We start from the raw sequence: 18,383 nt of genomic DNA on the forward strand, positions 1-18,383 counted from the left end.
ATAGAACTATAATAGTGGCATATAATATGTTAATATATAGTGTATAGTATGTTTCATAGAATTTTAGAGTTAAGTGAACCTAAAAGATGATTTAATTTCCCTTATTTTACAAGTGAGGACACCAAGCCCAGGGATGTTAAATTAATTGTCCAACTTTGCACAGCTAAAAATCATGGCTAGAACCAAGCCTCCTAACTCCTAGTTTTCATAAATCAAGAATTTAATTAGTTTTTGCCATATGCCAGGACTGGCATGGGAGGGATGCAAAGAAGCATGACATGAACCTCTTCCCTCAAGGAATCATGGGATATCACAACTGTAAACTTTCTCAAAGGTCATATCTGGTTTAACTCTTACCTAAACAAGAAACTCTAAAAAGAGACTATATAGCCTTCACTGGTTGTTCTCTGATGTTTACTATCATTTTCCTCAAATCTTCTTACCCTAGAACATTCCTCCCTATGCCAACCCCTTTATCCCATTGACAAATTCCTCCTGGGGTCTCCACTATAGGGAGAAGCCCAGGCCAACCTTCAATCCTCTCCTGGCTTTGCTTCTGACTTTTCAGATTTGGATACCATGTCTCTTCATGGGTAACTTCCCTCCACCACTCCTTTTCCGTCCCCTTTTCTGCATTGTCTTCCCCCATTCGAATGTTAGTTTCTTCAGATCAAAGACTATCTTTCTTTTTGTTTGTTTATCCCCAGTGCTTAGCACAGTGTCTGGCATATAGTAAGCACTTAATAAATGCTTGTTGCTTTGCTTTACTACCATTTAAGCTCCCTAGGCCTTGGATTCCTCATCTATAAAATGAGGGAGTTGGACTTGATGGCTTCTGAAGTCTCTCCTAGCTCTAAAACTATGATCCTTTGATGCTATAACCTTCAGTGATGGGACACTGACAACTATAGTTGTTCTTCCTTAGATTAATCTTCCTGTCTATAGTTTTTAAACATTGCTCCTAGTTCTGTACCCTGGAGCTAAATGAATCAAGTCTAATCTCCAAATTTTATTCCCTATGATAGGGAGGGAGGAAGGGAGGGAGGGAGGGAAGGAAGGAAGGAAAGAAGGAAGGAAGGGAGGGAGGGAGGAGAAAGGAAGGAAGGAAGGGGAAAGAAAAGAAGGAAGAAAGAGAGAGAGAAAGAAAGAAAGAAAGAAAGAAAGAAAGAAAGAAAGAAAGAAAGAAAGAGAAAGAAAGGAAGGAAGGAAGAAGGAAGGAAAGAAAGAAAGAAAGAAAGAAAGAAAGAAAGAAAGAAAGAAAGAAAGAAAGAAAGAAAGAAAGAAAGAAAGAAAGAAAGAAAGAAAGAAAGAAAAAGAAAGAGGAAGGGAAGAAGGAGACAAGCATTTATCAAGCACCTACTATACATCAGGCCCTGTGCTGAGCACTTTGCAAATGTTATCTCCCTTAACTCTCACAACAACCCTGTGGTGCAGATGGTCTTATTATCCACATTTTGTTGAGGAAACTGAGGTAAATAGAAGTCAAGTGACTTGCCCAGGATAACGCAGCTAGTAAGTGTCTGAAGCCACATTTGAATTCATCCCTTCCCAGCTCCAGGTCTAGTGTTGTATCTATTATGTCACCTAGCTGCCTCTATCATGGCATAGAATCATATACTGTCAAAGTCGGAAGGGACCTACCCTCCATCATGGATCATCTAATCCAATTCTGTCATTTTAGAGATAAGGAAACTGAGACTCAGATGGGGGGAGATGACGAAGGTCACTTAGTAAGTGGCAGGGCTGGGAGCTGAATCCAGGTGCCGTGACTAACTTCCAGTCCAGTGCTTCTCCCACTACAACAATTCTTTTCTCCAGTACAAGGAGTCCCATATTCTCTCATTTATCCTTGTATGGTAGCTTGTCTAAAATTTACAACTGTAACAAGACCAGATACACACACCCATCAAGAAGCCTTGATTAAGGGTCTACTATGTGCCAGGCATCCTTTGGGTGCTTAGGATACACAAAGGACCTTATTCTTAACTAGCTTCTAACAATAAAGAGAGATGAAAAGACAGCTCACAGTCCAAGGCAGACAAATGAGTGAAGTTGGTGACAAATGGGACTGGAGTTCAGAGGAAGAATAAATCACCAATTTGGCGTTGGCCTCAAAAAAGAGCCGGTGTTTTTAATTGATATAAGTAATTGTGGCAAGACAGGGGTCTGTTTCCATCACTCTTTGTTCTGCTTATTGGTGTCTCCTTTTTCTTCAGGACCCCGAGGGGAAAAAGGTGCTGATGGATTACCCGGCTTGCCAGGTGTGAAGGGAGAAAAGGGAATCTCTGGAAGGGATGGAATCCCAGGTATGCAGCCATATGCTTTGTGCCTTTCTGATGCTGAAAGAAGCCATTGTCTCTTCGGGCACTCATGCTTCATGATCAATTTACTTTCCCTTTCAGGACAACCTGGACCCAAGGGACCACCAGGGAACCCAGGAGCAGCAGGTAAATGGGAGATGGGACTGCTGCACAGAGATATAAATAAACTCTTAGGGAAGACCCAGCTTTATTTTTTCTGAAATGAATTTCCACAACGAACAAACAAAGGATTTTGTTTTCTGAGCTTCTAGCTTGCACCAGAGAAATATAAAGCCCTATGTAAGCACCAGCTCTGGCTGTTATTCCAGCCAATCTGATATAATCATCATCTCCTCAGTAGGCCCTGTGCTTTCCCACCTCTTTGCTTTTGCTCACACTGTTCACTCACCTAGGATTCGCTCTCTACTCCTATCAACCTAGCCAAATCCTGCACTTTGTTCAAGGTCGAATATAGGCCCAAATCTCACTTATTACATGATACTTTCTCTCGTCATTTGCAGCCCCCAATATTCTCTCCTTGCACTGATAATCGTAATAAACCTATTTTCTGTAACTCTCATTGCCACTATTTGCCACTTTTTGTTGTTAATCTTTTATTGCGTTAACTGTTGTTTTTACATTACAAAGATATTTTTCCCCCTCTGCTGTCCAGTGAGCCGTCTCTTATAATAAAAATTAAGAAAAGATAAAAAGCTGGTGAGCAAAATCAATTAACAATTAATTGTGTTTAATAGTATATACAATGGGGCAGGTAAGTGCCACAGTGGATAGGGCCCTTGGTCTGGAGTCAGGAATATCTGAGTTCAAATGCCATCTCAGACACTTATAGCTGTGTGATCCTGGGCAAGTAATTTAACCCTGTTTGCCTCAGTTTGCTCACCTGTAAAATGAGCCGGAAATGGAACATGGACTCTAGTATCTTTACGAAGAAAAGCCCAAGTGAATAGTCAGACATGACGGAAACAAGTGAACAACAAGTATATGCAACATACCCCAACTTTACAAAGAGAGGAGGAAGGTACATCAAGGACAAACATGACTGTTCAGATTTCATGTATGTTGTAATTTATTGGTAATTATATTTCCATATATCTTTTTCATTGTTTTATCCCCACAACATCTAACCCAATGCTTATAAGTTTGTTGATGACCTGAATTAGAGAATAGTGACTGAATTTTTTCTTTCTTCATGTACACTAGGCATCCAAGGACCAAAGGGTACTCCAGGGGAACGAGGACCTGCTGGTAACTAAGTCCCTTTTGGTTATTAATTAGACTAAGCTATTGATTCCTACTGACCCATCTGCATAGCTCTAGGAAAAGATAAGGAATTGGATTGAAAGAAGGCTGACTCTCTTGCTAAGTTCCTTCTTCCCAGACCGTTTCCCAAACTTGGTCAGTTTAATGCTGGTATGTCTAGGACCTGGAATATAGGGATGAACTTTGTTGTGTGGGGGATAGGGTAGAGTGGAGGATGGATGAGAGTTACCATGGCCAAAGATATCCTCCTCTCCCTCATACATGTGGGAAGGGCATGTATCAGACTGGGAAGACAGCTCTGCAGAGAAGTATCCAGTGTAAATGATATAACAAACCAAACCAATCAGATGAGCTAAGGCGTCACTTTGGAATCTGCTAATTCTCTTGGTTCCATGGCCTCCTGCTTCCCAGAGTACCCGCTGCCACTTCATCTGTGTCCCCAAGCCCAAGAGGAATGGTAAGGTTACTCACTTGATATTCTGTGCCCAGGTGTTGCAGGACCGCAGGGTGAGAAAGGCATCAAAGGGGATGGGGGCCTCATAGGCCCTAAAGGTGACACTGGAGACAAAGGAGATAGAGGAGACCAGGGACTCACAGGTAAGTTCATTCTTAAAGGATTTTTTTATTGTTACCTGAAAGGCATATGAGAGCTGTGGGTAGTAATTCAATTCAACAAACATTTATTAAGTAAACACCACATACATCACACCAGCCCAGGTATTGAGGATGGAAAAACAAAAATGAAACAGTCTCAGATCTCAAGGAGTTTGTATTTTCCTGAGGCAGGGGAGAGGGAGCAGGGGATGCATAAATCACATATGCAAAAAAAGAAAACAAGGTAATTTGAGGAGGGAAAGAATCCTGACATCTAGGGGGATCCTGCACATGACTGGAGCCTAGAAGGAAAATTAAGGCTCAATGATATGAAATTGAGGATGGAGTACATGGTAGCAAATGCAGATGACTGATGGAAAAGGCATGGAGATGGGAGATGGAATGTCAAATTCTGATAACAGTATACCAGATGACTAGAACCTAGTCTGAAAGGGAATAATATGAAAAAAGCTAGAAAGGTAGACTGTGGAAGGCCTTAAATGCCGTATTGGGGAATTATCCTACAAGCCAGTAAAGTATATGGAGCCAGTAAAGATTTTTGAACAGGGGAGTACACATGGTCCAACAAATGCCTTAGGAAGATATTTTAGTAGTTCTGTGGAGGATGGATCAGAGGAAAGGGAAGATTGAAATCATGTAAGATAATTTAAAACATTTAAAATAGATTGCAAAAAGCAAAGGGCAAGGAATTTTATTAGAGGACAGAAGAGTAAAGGGAGGAACAGAAGAGAAGGAATGAAAATGGGTGGAAATGAACTAGAATGAAATGTACTGATCCAGGTTGTAATGAGACAAAGACAGAGACAGAGAGACAGAGACAGAGAGGGAGATAGAGAGAGACAGAGAGACAGACAGAGACACAGAGAGACAGAGACACAGAGAGACAGAGAGACAGAGACAGACAGAGAGAGAGAGAGAGAGAGAGAGAGAGAGAAGAGACAGAGAAGATATTGTTTTTTTTTTAGTTTGTGATAACTATTTTATTATTTAGATGTTAGGACCAAAAAGGTAAGGCAATATTGAAAAGCCCAATGAATATATAAAATGTATGCTATTTGTTACATATTCCTATGATAAAGATATATGGGGGTAAGGCATACTTTGAATACATCTTCTGGATGGATTTTCCATTTTTTCATGAATTTTTCCACAGCAGCATCATTTGAAAATGAAGTTACAATCTTTTTTTCATTTTTGCATGAGTTCAGCATTTCAGAGTTAATATTTTCTTTTTTGTATGTTCATGGGAATAGTCAATTCTTTTTTTACTGATGAGGACTTCTTTATCACCTCCTTCCAAAGCAACTAAATTATCATAATGTCCTCTTTCCATTCATTCACATCTTTCTCTCTCTTCCAGTCCTTCTCTTCACTCTTCTCTCCCCTAATAAAGTCTTTTCCCTCTTGCTTTTCACAATTTATTTTAAATGTTCTATATTATCTCACACGATTTCAGTTTTCCCTTCTCTCTGATCCATCCTCCACACAGCTATTGAAATAGCTTCCTAAGGCACTTCTCAGACCATGTCCACTCCTCTATTTAAAACTCTTTAGTGGTTCCCTGTTACCTCTAGGATAATTCCCTAGATAGACCAATAGATAGATAGACAGGCAGACAGATAGACACAGACAGATAGACAGAAAGATAGATAGACAGACAGAAAGATAGATAGACAGACAGAGAGATAGATAGATAGATAAATGTAAGGAGGGAGAGTGATACATACACAGATTCAAAGATGATAGATTGATAGATGTTGGGTAGATAATAGATAAGTACAGATGATAGATATAGATGGCAAACAGCTATATATGGATATAGATGTAGAGAGGTATGCAAAGCAGTGCAAGGAAACTGGTTAGGGAGGCCAGCTAAGCAATGGTGAGCATCTGAACTAGGGTGGAGGCCATGGTAATCATAGAATCATATGATCATAAATTGAGAGCTGAAGTAGATCTTTGAGTTTATCTAGCCCAATCCCTCATTTTACAAATGAAGAAATGAAAACCAGAGGGCTTAAGTGACTTATCAAAAGAAGTGGAAGAGTCAAAATTGCAATCAGGTCAGTTTATACCCAGTTTATTCCTCCATATTCATCAATATGGGAAAGGTGAATGAGATCCCTTTGAATTTACCTTGTCTGGGGTAGAGACACCAAGACTTGGCAACTGATGGGATGTGGAGAGGGAAGGAGAGGAAAGAAATGAGGTTGTAAGACTAATTACCTGAATGCATCAGTCAATCAGTTATGAAGAAAGTACCATTCACAGGGTCAAGAAATTAACTTTACAAATAAGAGGTATGGGACAACCTGGTTTAATCGCAGTTCATATAAGAAAGATTTGAGTACTAAAGATGACTGCAAACTCAGTATGATCCAAAAGTGGGTGGCAGCCAGAAAATCTAATGCAATCCTAAGCTTCTTTAGAAGAAGCAGAGGGTCCAGAAAAAGCAAACTTACACATCTCCATACTGGTAGAGCTATATTGAGAGTATTGTGTCCAGTTCCTGACACTATGGTTTCCAAAAAAAACCACCACCAACAACAAACCAGCATGTATCCACAGGAGAATGAGCAGAATGGTGAAGTGGCCTTAAAAACATGTCACATAAGGAGCTGGAAAAAATTAACTTGAAGAAGATTTAGGAGACATGATTGCAATCTACATTATCTTCATAGCAGGCCAATAGAAAAGCGACACAACTTACCCTGTGTGACTCAGGAGAGCAGAACTAAGAAGCAAATTTTGGCACATTATAAGGGATAATAATAAAATTATTATTATAATTGACATTTATATAGTACTTAAAAATTTTCAAAATCGGCTTACATACAATGTCTTATTTGAGATTCATAATAGCCTTATAAGGGAAATATGGCAGACACTATTATTCCTACTTTATGGATTAAAAAAAAGCTGAGGTTCCAAGAGTTTCAAGCCTACTACAGAAGAGATCTATGTTCTTGGCAGGGAACAGAGTGCTCAACTTAGGATCAAGAAGTCATAGGTTCTGCTTAGTGCCTTTGGTGTATACAGGTCATGTGACCATGAGGGTATTTCTTACCTTGACCTCTCAGAGTCTTGATTTTTCTCACTCATACAAGGAGTATGAGACCTGTCTTATCTCTCTCATGGGGCTTTTGTAGGATCCAGGTGAAATTATATGTACATATTCCTACATATATAGTGCTTTGCATATTTTAGAGCATTATATAAATTTCCATTATTATACTAGATAGCCCCTGAAGTCCCTTCTATTAATGTGTTGACTCTGTCTCATCATGTCACATGATTGGTTCGGATTGAGCTTGAAGTCCACTATATTAACCTTTGATTTTTTTTTCTCTAGAGTTGTCATAAGCTTCTATTAAACCAGGTTTCTCTTTCCTTTATCTTATATAGTTTATTTTTTTAACCCATGTTGATACTTTATGTTTAACTGAGATTCTCTGTTTCTAAATCTTTATTGAGTATTTATCATGTAAAAGGCCTAATAACTCATTACTATAGGGACCACCAAAAAAAGAGTTAAGGCTAAGAAAGCTGATAATCTAATTGGAGGGCTATAAAGTCTCAGCCAGGTGAGGGAGTAGATAGAGGGCTGGGCCTGCAGTTAGGAAGACTCCTCTTTGTGAGTCCAAATCCAACCTCAGACACTCACTAGGTGTGTGACCCTGGGCAAGTTACTTAACTCTGTTTGCCTCAGTTTCTCATCTGTAAAATAAGCTAGAGAAGGAAATGGAAAACCACTCCAGTATCTCTGCCAAGAAAACCCCAAACAGAATCAGGGAGATTCAGATACAACTGAAAAAATGACTTAATAACAACAACAAAAGTCCTTAAAAGTTAGATAATCTCTGTTCAATAAAACTATGTGTGGATTATCACAAAGCAATCCAGGATTAGTTACTTAAGGAGTAGAACAGGCAGGGATGTTCTAGAGCCAGCTCCTACTGTCTAGCTCAGAGGTATGGAACCTGTGGTCTTGAGGTGACATGTGACGTTCTAGGTCCTTGGGTACAGCCTTTTGACTGAGTCCAAGTTTTACAGATCAAATCATTTTATTAAGGTGATTTATTCTATGAGGTTTGGGTCCAGTCAAAGGGCTGCACTTGAGAACCTATAGGGTTGCAGGTTCCCCACCCCTGGGAGGCATAAATAAGAACATTTGTACTTTAGAAAATTGGCAAACTTTATAAATCAGGGCTTGATTTATTGTTTTGTTTATTTTTGGACTTAAGACAATGATGGAGAAAATGTTAATGCCAATTAAGCTTGAAAGTGGTGTGTGCGTATGTGCATGTGTGTGTTCCCCCAGAGAGCTGGTTGTTAAACATTTACTATTAAGTATAAGTGTTAAGGACCTTGACTTCAAAGAAGAAAAGGTGGTCTGAGAGATCATGAAAATATAGATACTTGGAGTGGAAGGGAAAAGTAATTTAATTCCTGGGGGATCAGAGGTGGGGGTGGGGCAGGGCAGCAGAATTCTAGAATGGATTATTAAAGAGATGCTTAGTGAACATATAGAAAAGGAAGTGGTGACCACAGAAAGCTGGCTTCATCAAGAACAGATTGGCCGACTAAACAGCTGAGGAAACAGGAGGAAACACAGAAGTCAGATGATTTGCTGGTTGTAATTCAGCTAGTTAGTGAACTTCCAGTCATGGTAGAACCTGAAGGCCAGGTCTCCTCCCTCTGCCTTTTGGCTCCTAGCCAACCTAAAAGCATTTCCCTGCATACTGAGCCATACTGAACAGCACTATAGCCCCATGTCCCAAGTTCTGCTGTCAGAAGTCTTGCTGCCTTACCCTTTGCCAAAGTTGGAAAATGAAATTTGCTATTTTTCTGATGAAAAGTTCAATGGTTTCATTTCCTCAGAAATCAGGAACCCCATCCTGAAGCCCCCCTCAAGGCCTTCCAAAAAGATCATCATGAGATTTCTCTTACCCAATTCACCCCAGCAATCATGTTTTTTTGAAAGATGAAAGTAACTCCACATAGTATTGAACCCAGTCTAAGATGGAGTATCTGGCAGGGGTGGAGAACTTGCAGCCTTAAGGCAACATGTGGCCTTCTAGGTGCTTGGGTGAGGTTTTTTGACTGAGTCTGGGTTTTACAGAATAAATCCTTTTAATAAGGGATTTGTTCTGTGAAGTTTGGATTCAGTCAAAAGGCCATATTTAAGGACCTAGAGGGCCACATGTGGCCTCAAAGCCACAAGTTCCCCACCTCTTAAGGCAAAAACTTCAATCCTGTGGTTTCCCTGAGGCTTGTGCAAAAAACAATAAAATTTTAGTGTTGGTGGGAACCTCTCATGGCCTAGATATCTCTAAGCTGCCTTCTACCTCCCAATCATGGGATCCTTAGATTTGAGAACTAGAAAAGGTCTTAGAGGTTATCTTATCTAATTAGGTAGAGCCTAGATAGAGTAGTTACCTGGAATCAGGAAGATCTGAGTTCAAATACAGCATCAGAGACTTACTAGCCATGTGACCCTGCACAAGTCACTTAACCCTGCTTGCCTCAGTTTCCTCATCTGTAAATGGGAATAATAATGTCATCTCTCTCTCTCAGAGTTGCTGTGAGGACCAAATGAGATAATATTTGTAAAACCTTAGCAGGGTGCCTGGCACATAGTAGGGACTTAATAAATGTTTATTCCCTTCCATTGCCCTTCCAGCCCCCTCAAGCTGAGCTCTGAGCTTAATCCTGGCTCAATAGAGCACTGACTTAATTATCTCTGCACCAGTAATTCTTAAGTCTAATATCTAACCCTAATCTCTCTCTCGAAGTCCAGTCTTACATCACCAAATTGATGACGGACATTTCAACTTGGGTGTCTCTCAGACAGCCCGATTTGGCCACATCCAAAATAGAACTCATCCCTTTCCTTTCTAAACCTGCCCCTTTTCCAAGCTTCTTATTTCTATCAAGGGTACTATCATCCTCCCAGTAATCCAGATTTATATCTTGGTATTATCTTTGATTTTTTCTTCTGCCCCATACCTCTATTTAATCAGCTGCCTTTCCATGCTAATAGGCTATTATCTTTCACATCCATCCCCTTCTTCCACTCATACAGACAACCCTCTAATTTAGGCCTTCATCATCTCTTCCCTTGACTATTATAACAGCCTTCTAATTGAGTTCCCATCCTCAGCCTCATCTCTGTAATCCATCCTTTATACAGCTACCAGCATGATCTTTCTAAGGCAGAGATCTAATGACATCATGCCCTCTTCAGGTGGCTCCCTATTACCAAATTCTGCACCCCACATAATCTGACTCCAACCAACCTTTCCAGACATTCCACATTTCTGCCCTTCATACACTCTATGCTCCAAACTGGACTCTGTCTCTTGCCTCAGTGCATCCACACAATCTATCCTCCAAACCTGAAATACACTTTCTCCTCATTGCCTCCTTTCAGAATTTCTATCCACCTTTAAAGTGAAATTTGGGCCTCTGTGAAGCCTTCTCTGACCTTCCCTGGCTCTCAATCAGTTGCAAGTTTCTTGGGTAGGTGGGGGAGAACCCTGTTTTATAGTGTCTTCCTGCAATATAAAGTCACAGTGCCTTGTCGCACAATATCATTATTGAATCAAATCCCAGCACTTAGAACGGTGCCTGGAACATAGTAGGTGCATAGTAAGTGTTTATTGGTCGATCAATTGAATTGGGTCATATAAGAGAGCAACGTACTTATCAGACCTTGGTTTCTTCATCTCCAAAATAAGAGGGATGCACTAGATAACCCCTTAAGTCATTTCCCTTCCAGCCCTACCATGTGATGATTCCCTATCTCTGGCCTCTCTTCATATCTAATGTTCTCACTTCCTTTTTGAAAGAGACAGAATTCATATCAATACAGGCAAAATTCTGTACCAATGTTAAGAAGTGGCCATAGACAAAAGTTGTTGTTTTGCTTTGTTTTCAAATTTTCCATCTCCTTGGTTAATGGGCCATGCATAGTAACAATGATTTGTTGACCTGGTTTCAACTAATTCTTTACAGTAATTACCTTCATAAATCCTTGTCCATGTAAGAAGTCCTTCTCAGTAATGGGGTAGATCATCTGTTGCATTGCAGAGAAAGGAAAGCTTAACTGGAGTTGAAACATTTTAGGTTCTCTTGCTCTACCATCATAGAGCCAATGACCCTCAACTTCCCTTCCAATCATGTTTGGACTCCCTGAACAAAACACATCTAAAATCCCAAATAAAGGAGCTTATCAAAGCATGACACAAATAGATCCCTGAACTTGTCAGAGGATCTTTGACATGTTAGAGTTCAGAGAAAACTTCTGCTTTATCATTACACAGAGGCTGGGTATAAATATTTTGATCTCTAGGTCCTACAAAAATAAGAATGTGATTTCTATAAATGGAAAATATTTTAACCCAGTTCTTTAATGACAAACCAGAGTGGAGGTCCCAGAGAGTTCATAATTATGGGGATTTTATCTGTAGCAAGTACTCCACAGAGGTTTGTTTGTAAGGGTTTTCTAGGTTATAAATTGATAAAAATTGAACCGTGTCAAACAAAACCTGTGGCTCAGAAGGAATAGGGAAACCCATCTGAGAGTAGCCACTCTCCCTGTAGGGCCCTTATTTGGGGTGAGTTGCTGAAGTGAAGTCTAAAAATATTTTGGGCTGGGGAGCTTCCCAACTACCTCCCCACCCCTATTGATATGCACCACAGATAAATGGCAAAGAGTGAGAGCAAAGGATGAGAAAAGGACAGACCTAACGCAAATGAGCTTCAAATGATGATGAGTGGAAAGTTTGAAATCAAGGTGCTCCAGGAAAATAGACACAAAATACAGAAGGAAACACAATCATATACTTTTTAAAAAATTCTCTGAATGTTTTGAGTCTTGCATTTACTCCCACCCTGTCAGATCTGAGGACATGAAGTCCCTAGATTTCATTTTTTAAAATTAATTTCACAAGCTCAGAGGCTAAGATGAGTTTGGGAGTACAGATTGTACCTGAAGGTCTGGTTTCTCATAAGGTGAATGAACGGTTGATTGCTTAGACCTCCTAGCACTTCCTGTCTGTGCTACTCAAAGTCGGCAATGAATCATGCGCTGCCTCATCACATCCCTCTCACTGTTGTCTTTATTATTAACTCTCTTGCTGTTGCTTAACCTTGCACTTGAGGATTATTTGGTGGAGGAGGGCTATTGAGCTCTTACCCTAGCAGCAATCTCTGCACCTTTATTATAGGCCTGCAAGGCTCAGACCTCGTTAGCCCTGAGCCATTTAAAGCATTCCAAGAACTATTTAACCAACGAGGATAATGATGATGACAATAATTAGAATAGTCTGGACCTGTGAAAGGCAGCATCAAATATGGATGGAAGGCCAGACACAAAGTCAGGAAGACCAAAGTTCATGTCCTACCTCTGTGACCATTGGCAAGTCAGTTAACTCCTCAGTGTTCTGGGAATCTTCCTAAGTCTGTAATTTATAGATGAATTTCTTCACTAATAGTGAAGTTTCTCAGACCTTTGAAATCATAGACTCAGACCAAAAAATAATAATATAGATTTACATAACACTTTACAAAGTTCTTTATATACTTTATTTGAACCTCAAAACTACCCTGTAAGGTAGATACCATAGGTATCAGTATCACCATTTATAAGATCATAGGATTATAGATTAGAGCTGGAAGACACCTTAGAAGCCATCAAATCCCTCTTATTTTACAGATAAGGAAACGGAGTCTAGTTTGTCTGGACCATAAACCATATGAAGGAAAGGGGATCATAGGAAATGTCTAGAAAGAGTTTAAGTGACTTGTTCCAGGGTCATATAGCTTATAAATCACAGAAGTAGGATTTTGACCCAGGCCTTCCTTGCTCCCAAGTCCAGTTCTCTATCCACTGCACTAGGAATGCCTACATATTTAGAAGTTCCCACATATTCAGGAGACATGGTCAAATCTCTTCAAATCTATGAAGAAGACATAATCAAGGTTGCAAATAATGGCTTCATTCTTTAATCCCATCAAGTTGACTGATCTCTGCCGGTAGCCTTCTTTACATGCATTTAGTAGTATATCCCCAAATAGATTGGAGGCTCATTAAAGACAAGGAGTTTATCTTCTGCAGCATGGCATAGTGGATAGAGCACTAGACCTGGAGACCTGAATTCTAACTCCATCTCCGACACTACTAATTAGCTGAGTCTTAAGTTTCACATCTGTCAAATGAGGAGGCAGCTAGGTGGCACAGTGGATAGAGTGCCACACCTGGAGTCAGGAAGTCTCATCTTCTTAAGCTCAGATCCGGGCTCAGACACTTACTAGATGTGTGACCCTGGGCAAGTCACTTCACCCTATGGGTCTCAGTTTCCTTATCTGTAAAATGAGTTGGAGAAAGAAATGGCAAACCATTCCAGTATCTCTGCCAAGAAAACCCCAAGTGGGGTCAAGAAGATTAAACAACAACAAAATGAGGATAATATCTTCAGTACTTACCTTACCTATGGTGTGCAATTCAAATGTAACATAATGTATGAAATGTTTTGCATATTTTAAAGAGCTATTTTAAAGGTCAGTTATTGTTATTTATGCAGAGTAGAGATTTGTGATCTAGTCCCGGCTTGGTAACTATGCGACCTTGGGAAAGTCACATCATCTCTCTGGGCCACAGTTGCCAAACCTGGAGGAGGCAGGGTTAAGTAAAATGAGGAGGACGAACTTAGGTAGTAAACAACGCTTAGACAGTAAATAGTTATTTGGGGACTTTAGTTCATATGCTAATGTTCTCAAATACCTTGTCTTCTCAGTTCATCAGCATCCTTAATTTCATCCGCAATTTCTCTTCCCTAATTGACTATCACACTCCCTGTATCTCTGCTGGTTTGAACCTTCTTTTCTCTCCTCAAGTCCACCACAGCATCTCTCCTCATCTCTCTCAATGAGTCATATAGTCTTATACCTTATGGAAAGATCATCACTGCATGTGAATCTCCTCTCCTCCTCTGTCACGTATCTCAAAAGTAGTAACATCGAACCTGCATTCTCTCATCCTTTCCATCACTCTCAAATAAAAACAGCTCCTTCTACTTGTGCTCTTGACCTCATGCTCCTCCCTCCTCTCCTCTTTAATGTCAAATCTCATGTCTTTTTCTTGGTCTTCATCTTGGCCCTCTTCTTCTGGATACTGCACTCCTGGTTCTTTTCCTGACACCTCTCTCTTAGTTCTTTTCCAGTTTGCCTGACTTCTCATTCTCCTTTGCTTGATTATCATCCACATCTCATCTCCTCATCACCCCAAGGCTCTATCCTGAACCCTCTTATTTTCTCTCCTTATGCCCTTATGTGGGATAGAGCACCAGACCAGGATTCAGGAAGGCTCATCTTCCTGAGTTCAAATTCTGCCCCAGGCACTTACCAGCTATGTGACCCTGGGCAAGTTATTCAACCTCTGCCTACCTCCTCTGGTACCATACTTTCTTTTCCAAACACCCATGGCCTATGTTCCCTCAACTTGTCATTCCATTTTGTGTTTGCCTGCCTTTAAATGGTACAACTATTTATTGTCTAAGCATTTTTAACTACCTAAATTCATCCCCCTCATTTTACTTAATCCTGCCCCCTCCAGGTGTGGCAGTTGTGGCCCGGAGAGATGATATGACTTTCCCAAGGTCACATAGTTAGGCCTGCCAGTTTCCTCATCTGTAAAATGGATGTAAATACCTTGTGGTGAGAATAATGAGAAATATTTGTAAAGCACTTAGAAAACCTTAAGCCACTATATAAATGCAAGCTATTATTCTAATTATCACTCTCTCTTGTGGTCTCATCAGCATCCATGGGGGCAATTATCATCTCTTTGCAGCTGACACTCAGGTTTCTATATCCAGTCTGGCTCTTTCTTCTGAGCCTGCAGTCTGTCCTGACATTCTCAGTTTAGTTGCCCTCACATCCTGAAATCACTTCCTGTTGTATTTTCGTACATACCTTATATTTACTTATCTGTGAACATGTTGTATTCCTCCAGTAGAATCTAAAAAATAGCCTTGAGAACAAGGGCTATCTCATTTTTCAATTTATAATTCTTATGCCTCGCACAGTACCTAACATATTATAGGTGTTTAATATACTCTTGGTAGTTAATTGATTAATTGATCACCAACTTCTCTGGATGTCCCAAAGACATATTGAATTCAGCATATCCAAAACAGAACAAATCTTTCTCCTGAAACCCTCCCATCTTCCTCACTTTTCTCTCTATATAGAGGGCACCAAAATCGTTCCAGTCCCCCCAGGTTCACAATCTTAGAGTAATCCTTGATTTCACTCTCCCTCACCCATATATCCAAGTTGTGAAGTCTTATTGATCCTAATTCCACAATTTCTCTTGCATCGTCATCCCCTTCAGACTTACAAAGCCATTACCACCTTAGTCCAGTCCTTCATCACCTCTGAACTATTACAGGAACATCATAATTAGGCTCCTTGACTCAATTCTTTCCCTTCCTGAATCCATCATCCACATAACTCCCAGAATGCTATTCTTTAAAGCAGACATCTGTGTCACCCCTGACCAAGAAGCAACAGGGGCTCCCTATTGTCTCTGAGATAAAATGGGAATTCCTCTGTTTGGTACCTGAATCCCTTCATATTCTGGTTCTTGTGATTACAAAGGCTACCTTTTCCTGATTTGAATCATGTCATTGTCAAACCATTCATATACTTTCTTTTCTAAACACCCATGGCTTATACTCCCTGAACTTGTCGTTCCATTTTGTGTTTGCCTGCCTTTAAATGGATCATCCCCGTGGATGGCCTGGAGGGCACATCCTTCTCACTGCTACCTCTGAGAATCCCTGGCTTCCTTATACAGTTCAGTTCAAATGTCTCCTCCTACACAAGACTTTTTCTGATTTCCCAAGTTGCTAGGGGCCACTATCTCCCCACCACCCAAGCACACACACATTACTTTATAATCAATCAACAATCATTTATTAAGCACTTCTTATGTGCCCAGCACTGTGCTGAGCACTCAAAACGCAAAGATGAAAGTGAAATAAATAGTCCTGGACCTCAAGGAGCTTAAATTCTAATGGTATATCTTTGTATATATTTTATATTTACTTTTCTGTGTATTTTCTGTTTCTTCGCTCCCCCAATAGAATGTAAACACCTTAAGGACAGAGATTGTTTCATTTTTCTCTTTGTATTTCCAGAATCTAGCATAGTACCTGGCACATAGTGAATACTTCATGAATGCTGGTTGAAAATGAATAAATAAATTAATGGATTAGGAACAGCAAAAATAAATAAATAAAGATATCATCATTGCTTCTATTTAAGTCTAACTTATGTTTTCTTGTTTTCCTAGGAAGCAAAGGGGAAGTGGGCCAGAAAGGAGATACAGGCATGATGGGACCTCCAGGATCACGTGGTTTACAGGGTGTGGCTGGGGAGCCAGGCAAAGCTGGTAAGATGTCATATGATCAGATACCCCCATTTTCCATTAAGGTGACCCTATGGGAAAGGTTACCTGAAAAACTTTTTTTTTAATTTCAGGAATGAATGGGTCCCCTGGGCCAAAAGGAGAGCCAGGTAAGAGCTGGGAGAAAGAATGATATCTGCATTAGCTTTATTCTTGGCACCATTGCTAACAATTTGGTATTTGTCAAGTCCCCAAAGCATCCTGATTGCTGAACAGAACCCCAACTCAGGGTCAGCCTGAGAAACCCTCTCTATTTCAGCATTTCTGTGTGTGTGTGTGTGTGTGTGTGTGTGTGTGTGTGTGTGTTTTCCATGTACATTTAACCCAGAGATACTCTCTATAGATGTCTGGGTTTCTAAAAAGTTTACTTCCTCTAGAGCAACTGAGAAGCAAGAGGCGGCCATACTGATTGATATTCTCTATTATGTTTTCCCCTTTCTTCTGCAATGTAAGGTAGTGCCATCAAAATCCAAAGCATGGTCTCAAACAAGCACATAAGTCCTAACAGCCTGGGTCTGCCAGTAGATTATTAAAAAATCAATTAAAAAATCTCCATGGATGTCTTTACTAGTGAGCATTTGAGTCACAGCTGAAGCTTTCTGAAGTGAGATGTTTAAAGGTGTGTTCTGAGATGTTTAGGGGTGGGTGAGGGCAAATCTTTGATCTTTGAGGACAAGCTAAGAGGGTATCTCTTAAGTTTATCCAAAAACTTCACTAAAATGACCACCAACTTGATGGTTTTATTTACTTTCAGGTCAGCCTGGAGCTAAGGGTATCTCTGGAATACCAGGTTTGCCAGGAGTTTCTGGTGCCAAGGGAGAATCTGGCAAATATGGCCCTCCTGGACCACCAGGTAATTCAGTTCGACTCCATGATCACCTGGTGAGAGCTTACATTGTGCCAGGCACTGAGCTTGGCAATGAGGATACAAAGTCAAGAACCAGACAGTTCCTGTCTTAAACAAGTATACCTTCTACTGCTCCATCTCTTGATTTTTATGGTGAATCCTGAAAGCTACCTCTACCCACTCCTAACCATCTCTGTGCTTCATTTGATCTCTAGGGCCTCCAGGCTCATCTGGACTTAAGGGAGCACCAGGTGCAAAAGGAGACAAAGGAGATTCAGGTAACAACAAGAACACAGGCTATCAGATCCCTGGGCAGAACATTCAGGGGCTCAGGCCACTGCAACATCTTCTCTCCACTTGCCAGAGCTAAGCAAAACTATATTTGTCTCAATCCCTTTCCTATCTATCCCTCTGGCCCCTTTCCCACCCCTCACCCAGGCTTCTGGACACACGAGACTCAGGTATATTCCCCTTTTCCAGAGGGTCTTCAGTGACTGACCTAACTATAGTAGATAATAATTTGGCACTTTTATGAACATAAAGCACTTTACTCTATTGTCTCTCTCTAGTTCCACAACCAGAATTTGTGCCAGGGTCATGGAAGGAATAGTAATTTGCCTTCCAAACTTCCACTACATCTGTGGCCATCAGCTCATTGCTGAAGTACAGGAATAATTGACCCCTCCCTATACATGCCATCATTATTAGCTTCCCAATAGCAATAATGATTCAGGTCAGGCCTTGGTGTCTACTGATCTTTGGGCAAGCTCTAAGCTTTGAAGGCTCAGAAACTCAGTCAGTCTACATGCAATAAGGGGGTGGGAGGCGTTGATTCATGCCAACCAAACTCCAAGAGAGTGTCATA

At 40.5% G+C, this 18,383-nt stretch overlaps 1 protein-coding gene across 1 annotated transcript in view; it reads left to right on the forward strand.

Annotated features, from left to right (window-relative positions):
• MARCO (macrophage receptor with collagenous structure) overlaps positions 1–18,383 on the forward strand; it is a 57,900-nt gene that overhangs the window by 16,572 nt on the left and 22,945 nt on the right. Inside the window, exons 5-12 of the mRNA XM_036746851.1 lie at positions 2,217–2,306; positions 2,403–2,447; positions 3,522–3,566; positions 4,071–4,178; positions 16,558–16,656; positions 16,746–16,781; positions 17,426–17,524; positions 17,734–17,796. Coding sequence (XP_036602746.1) covers positions 2,217–2,306; positions 2,403–2,447; positions 3,522–3,566; positions 4,071–4,178; positions 16,558–16,656; positions 16,746–16,781; positions 17,426–17,524; positions 17,734–17,796 — 585 coding nt within the window. The remainder of the gene's footprint in view (positions 1–2,216; positions 2,307–2,402; positions 2,448–3,521; positions 3,567–4,070; positions 4,179–16,557; positions 16,657–16,745; positions 16,782–17,425; positions 17,525–17,733; positions 17,797–18,383) is intronic.

The sequence above is a fragment of the Trichosurus vulpecula genome, chromosome 2, assembly GCF_011100635.1.
Source record: "Trichosurus vulpecula isolate mTriVul1 chromosome 2, mTriVul1.pri, whole genome shotgun sequence".
In the NCBI taxonomy this organism is placed as follows: Eukaryota; Metazoa; Chordata; class Mammalia; order Diprotodontia; family Phalangeridae; genus Trichosurus; species Trichosurus vulpecula.